At 54.9% G+C, this 5,924-nt stretch overlaps 1 protein-coding gene across 1 annotated transcript; it reads right to left on the bottom strand.

Annotated features, from left to right (window-relative positions):
* Positions 1 to 859: 859 nt before the first annotated feature.
* Positions 860 to 5,268, bottom strand: ST8SIA3 (ST8 alpha-N-acetyl-neuraminide alpha-2,8-sialyltransferase 3; the record flags this gene model as incomplete). Its single annotated transcript, XM_082497599.1, has 4 exons — positions 860 to 1,142; positions 1,329 to 1,886; positions 4,040 to 4,162; positions 5,090 to 5,268. 4 exons carry the CDS (start codon positions 5,266 to 5,268, stop codon positions 860 to 862), a joined length of 1,143 nt encoding a protein of 380 aa, XP_082353725.1.
* Positions 5,269 to 5,924: the final 656 nt, after the last annotated feature.

Below are 5,924 nucleotides of genomic sequence, written 5' to 3'. Positions count from 1 at the left end.
GCCCTCCCGAAGGCCCCCCCATCGTCGGGGGTGCAGGAGCAGGCGCAGAGGTGCGGCCACGCTGGGGTTTGGGGCTCTTCTCACCCAACACATCTCCAGAGAAACCTAATTCCATTTATGGTGGTGGTTTAACTTTAAAATGAAAAGACCAAATAGTATCACACGGATGAGAATGACCACGTTTCAGCCTGGCTAATTTGGACTAGGATTTGCCCCAAACTGAATTAAAACGCTGAAGTCTTCTGAGAGCAATATAAACACCTAGCTAAGGTACGAGCCATATTGTGACCTTCTTCTTCACGTTATTCTTTAAAAAAATGTAAAATTCAGTAGATACGAAAATATGCAAGTGGTGGAAATCAGGATCCACACTGAAGAACTTGCACGTGACAATGAACTGGAATTCAGAGTGGCTCTCTCAATCGGCCACAGCAATACGTGTATGCAGAGCTATTGATAGCAACATATACAAGAGAAGCAAAACCTTTTAAAATTAGCATTTCTAATTCTAATCGGGAAGGGACAATAAAATTAAGAAATTCAGGGCATTTAGTGGAATGCTAAAATATGAAAATACCTTAAAACATACTTAGTAGCCTATCTATAAATGCAAAATATTTCAACTGTGCTGCTGCATGAGTAGCATCCACAGAATTTGATAAATGCTTCTGCACTGCTAAATATGCTTAAACCCTTCGATGAGCAGTGACAAGGGTGACTAAAAAGCATCTTCATATTATGGAAAATATTTTAGGGTGGGGTTTGGTTTTTTTTTTTTTTTAGAATTATATCTGAAGGATGTTTAATTCTGTTTTGGGCACTTTTTAGACAATCATTTGGCACTTCAAGATTTAGGTTCTTAGGCACAATGCGACAAGGTGAGTTTGGCCAGTCCTTCACCGTGCATCCTGTAGAGCAGCTGGAACTCTGCAGGCAGCTGGTGGGACTCCTGCCACTTGGTCGTGAACTTTGTTCCCTTCTTATCATAGTAGTGGTACGGGAGGTCCTCCCTCGTGTTGGGGTCGAACCCAAAGGGCCAGAATCCGTACAAGTGGATCTCTTCACATATGGCAGAAGCAAGGGTGTACATGAGAATACCTGTGCTCAGCCGCTTGGGTGACAAGTGTTTATTCTTCCAGTACCTGCGAAAAAAAAAAAAGGCATCTTAGTTTGGGGTGCGAGTAATGCCACAGGTTTGCTGTAAGCAGTATCGGGTTCTGACTGGCTAGACAGTGCCCAGATCAGCATGAATTGAAAAATAAATACAGTCGTATTTGTATACAGAGAGAGGTATTTTGACACATTGAAAGCAAAGCAAAAATACGCACCTGTTAACGTGCTGCATTATATTTCCTGGCCAAGCCAACTGGACCTTTAGTTGCCCTCTGTGCTCAACAAAGAAGTCAACCAGCGTTCTCGTGACTGTTGCTGACGTGTGGAAGAAAAAAGCGGGGATCCAAAGAATGGCCCCATCGAGCTTTTTCAAACTTAAAAAGAAGTTGTTGCGATCCTGAATGGTCAAAAGGTTGTTGTAATACTTTTCCAGGATGCTGGGGTTGAAGGTTGTAAGGTTGGTTTTCCTTCCAACATCTTTTTGGAAAGCCTCAGTTGGAGCAAAATTGCAGCGAAAAACAAAATCAGATTTATCTATTTCTTGCCCGCACTGACTCCCGGTCAGGATCCCACTGTTTCCAACCACGGCGCAAATGTTGTAATGCTTGTTCAGGATCGGCGAGACGTCGGGAAGCAGCGATCTGAAGTTATTGCTAATGGAGAAAACATACTTATGGCTGGAATAATCATAATGCATCAGCTGTCCAATCCGAACACTATTCTTGGTCAAAGAAAAATTTTTTATTACGTCGACGTGCTGAAGGATTTCTTGCCTAAAATAAAACAGAAAAAGAAAAGAAAACATGGAGTTATGTTTCCCCTCTTTCTGCAGTGAAGAGGTTTTCCTTCCGGCTAGACTTATTATTTTTTTTTTTTAATGTAGTAAGGGAGCTTCCTGAGCAACATGGTGCAATGGCTTTTAATTAATATAAATAGATGGAATATGGAGCTGGCTGCTCACCTAGAGCTCTGCTTGGCTTTACTGGGTGCTCCCGACTGATGCCAGCTAAGGATGTGTCCGTGTCTCTGGGAACAGTGTCAGGATTCAAGTATGGGATTCCCTGCGTAAGTCCGTGGCGCACAGCTAACTGCACAGCCCTCCCACAGCCCCCTTGCCGCGGGGTGGTGGGCGGCACAGGTCTGCTTGTGCGGTCCCACAGACCTGGTGGGTAAATCCGCTGCTGGGGCTCGCCGCATGCACCTTGCTCTTGGGACCGGCCCGCGGATCGTTGGTGATGGTGGGTACCATGTTTGCTGGGAGGTATGTGAAGCAAACCCAAGCAGCCCAGGATATTCAGCTGAATTAACAGCAGCTGATTTTTAAATACGTATATTTTTTGTGTTCTCATTAAGAAGCTTTGAATCAGAAAAACAAGTGACTGTCACTGTCTCCATTTATGTAAACATAATTCCTTAATGTCTTATTCAGGCAAGCACGCTGGCATTTTTACAAGGGTTATTAGAGATACTTACAAACCAAACAAAACCAGCCCTGCTCAGGAATTTCCCTGGCAGGGCATAATACTAGAAAACCAGTACCACTTTATTTGCTCATGTTTATGGAAAACAAACAACCTTTCTTCCAGCTCGCGTCCTCCAATGTCTAAGCATTAATGGAGTCCCACTGGGTGTCCTAATTATCTGTTATGGCTAACGGACAAGAGCAAAGGCAGATCCTGAGGCATTAGCTAGAATCACCAGTGGGGTGGCACAGAGATAGACTTATGAAGGGTGGGCTGGTGGTGCCAGGAATGAAGCACTACTGAGGAGAGGCCACTGTCACGCCAGCCTGGGAGGTCCCTGGGAAAGGATGGGGCAGGCAAAGTGCTATCTCCTCTTGGTGGCCCACAGGTCCTTAGGGGCGGGCAGTGTTCGTCGGCACTAGAAGGCCATTACTTGCCCCGCAGTGCTGACCTGTGACCGGGCAGTGACCAAAAGGGAGGAGAGAAGCCCAAGCCCTGCCCGCCAGCACCCAGGGGTGCAGCAGCCCATCCCGACTCTGCCAGCTGGGCCTGGGCTCCTGCTCCTCAGGTGGGATGTGTGAGCCAAGTCTCTAAACCAGCAGGCATTTGTCAGGACAAAATTACAGTCCACGATGGTAGCAGCTATCTTAAAAGGCTAAACGTTTTTCTTTTACATTTTTTTTAATATATATCAGTAAGTATATATATATATAAAGTGTATAAAGTATATATTTACTGACATATATATGTATATAAAACTCAGTAAAGTCAATAAATGAGGCTGGACAGACATCACCAAGTTCACATCACAGTCATAAAACTGAAAGCATCTTTTACTTCCCATTAAGTATGGAGCAGCCCTGAGGAAGCTGAAGGAACTGAGAAACCCTTTCCATTGCCAAGCAGCAGGGAAGTCAGTGCAACCTGCGAACAGCAGGCAGAAGGCAATGCTTAAAGAGAGCGTCTCCAGTGGATCGGGGCTCGGAGGCTCCATGCGAACCCCTGGCTCTGCCCACCCCCTCAGCCGGAGCAGTGCTGGAAGGCAGAGCAGCACGGCACTTGCTCAGAACTGCCGTTAGCTGGGAAGTTTAGCTGGGCGTGCGTTGGCCTCCATGAACACGGCGTTTCATGGCTGTTACGGTCTGATTTGTTTCAAGTTTTAAAAACCCAGCCATTTATCTTGAAGTAATGACAATTTCACTTGCACCCCGGGAAACTGGGTCACGTTCTGTTTGGTAAAATAATGCGTGTTGCAGCCTGGTGTCCTGCTCTGAAATAATCAATTCTTCCAAGATAGCTGTAACCACCTGGGGATGCCTTTGTCTCTCACCCCTGGCAAATTACTCAGAGCTTAGAGTATTTAGCAGTCCCTGATTGTATTTTCTTAAATCCTGGGTGGCAGGGGACACCTCCGGGAGGGTGAGAAGGGGAGACGGGGACGCAACGCCTGGCCACACGCTCACCTCTGGTGTGCGAAGGCCGTCCGGTTGAAGGCCCACCTGGAGGGCTTCTCCTGCAGCTCCTGGCTCAGGGAGTTCGTGATGGGGACGAACGAGGGGTCCAGGAACTTCAGCGCGAACTGCGACCTGGAAACGAGCACACACAGACCCATGCAGACACACACACACACACAGACACGGACCCACGCAGGCACACAGAGCCACACACACGCAGACCCACGCAGACACACAGACACAGACAGACCCGCCGCTCGTTACTGGCCGTGTCCTACCCGCCCCCACTGTCGGCCGGCTTCAGCACCGCGGACAGCGCCGGACGCGCCGCGCTGCGCCGGCATGTGCCGGGATGTACCGGGCTCTGCCGGGATGTGCCGGGATGTGCCGGGATGTGCCGGGATGTACCGGGCTCTGCCGGGATGTGCCGTGCTCTGCCGGGATGTACCGGGCTCCACCGGGCTGCACCGGGCTCCACCAAGCTCTACCGAGCTGCGCCGTGTTGTACTGGGCTCCACCGGGCTGTACCAGGCTGTGCCAGGCTGCACCGGGATGTACCGGCATATACCGGGCCGTACCGGGCCGTGCCGTGCCGGGCTTTACCGGGCTGCACCGGGCCGTACCGTGACGGGCAGGGTGGTGTCAAGCTGTTCCCCACCTTTCAGCACCCCCGGGGCATTGCGGTTCCCACGCCCGCCCTCCCCCCCCCCCCCCCCCCCCCCCCCCCCCCCCCCCCCCCCCTCCGGCACCGTGGTCCCCCGGGGGGCCCTCCCGCTCCCCGCAGGCCTCGGGAGGTGCGGGGCACGTCCGGGGCTGGGCGCGGGGGGAGCCGCATCCCCGTTGCGGGCGAGGGCCGTGGCCGCGGGGCCCTCCCGGGCCCACCCGCCCAGCCGGGGCTCTCCCCGGGAACAGCGCGGGCGGCAGCGGGGGCCGGCGGGGGTGGGATGGAGATGGGATGGGGTGGGGTGGGGTGGGATGGAGACGGGATGGGGTGGGGAGGGAAGGGATGGGATGGCGGCCCCCGTCCCCGGGCCGCTCCGGGCCGCGCCGCGCCCTCACCTGAATCCCGCGTGGAACATGTACATGCGGGGCCCCCCCGGGCCGGCGGCGCGGGGAGCGCCGAAGATGTTGTCCTTCTTGAGCGAGACGTAGCTGATGAGGGAGAGGATGAGCAGCGCGATGCTCAGCATCACCAGCCCCAGCACGCTGGCCACCCGCACCATCTTGCAGCTCCTCATGCCGGGAGGCGGCCCCGCGGCTGGGCGGGGGCGGGGGGGCGGCGAGGGGGGGGGGGCTGCCGCGGGGCTACATGGAGGGGGCGGCGGGCGCGGGACCGGCGGCGGGGACCGGGCCGGCACCGCCGGCAGCCGGAGAGAAAATGGAGGGACGGAGCGGCGGCGCGATGAAATGGCAGCCGGGAGCGGCCGCCCCGCCGTCCCGGCCCCGGCAGCGCCGCCGTGCCCCCCCCCCCCCCCCCCGGCGTGCCAACCCCCCCCCCGGCAGCCCCGGCCCGCGCACGCAGCCCCGGTGCCACCCCAACAGCCCCGCAACCCCCCCCCCCCGACAGCCCCGGTGTGCCCCCCCCGACAGCCGCAGTGTGTCCCCCAACGGCCCTGGTACCCCCCAACATTCCCGGTACTCCCCAACAGTCCCGGTGTGCCCCCCGACAGCCACAGCATGACCCCCCAACAGCCCTGGTACCCCTCAACATCCTCGGTGTGCCCCCCCCCCCCCCCCCCCCCATGGCAGCGTGCCCCCCAACAGCCCCAGTACCCCCCCGACAGCCCCAGCGTGCCCCTCAACAGCCCCAGGCTTCCTCCGTGACAGCCCGGGGGTGTCACCCCCAGCAGCACAGGGTACACAACCTGTCATCCCAAGTGTGCCCCCCCCAACA

Source organism: Vanellus vanellus (genome assembly GCF_965231255.1).
Source record: "Vanellus vanellus genome assembly, chromosome: Z".
Lineage (NCBI taxonomy): Eukaryota > Metazoa > Chordata > Aves > Charadriiformes > Charadriidae > Vanellus > Vanellus vanellus.
This window is presented reverse-complemented; position numbering and strand designations above follow the sequence as displayed.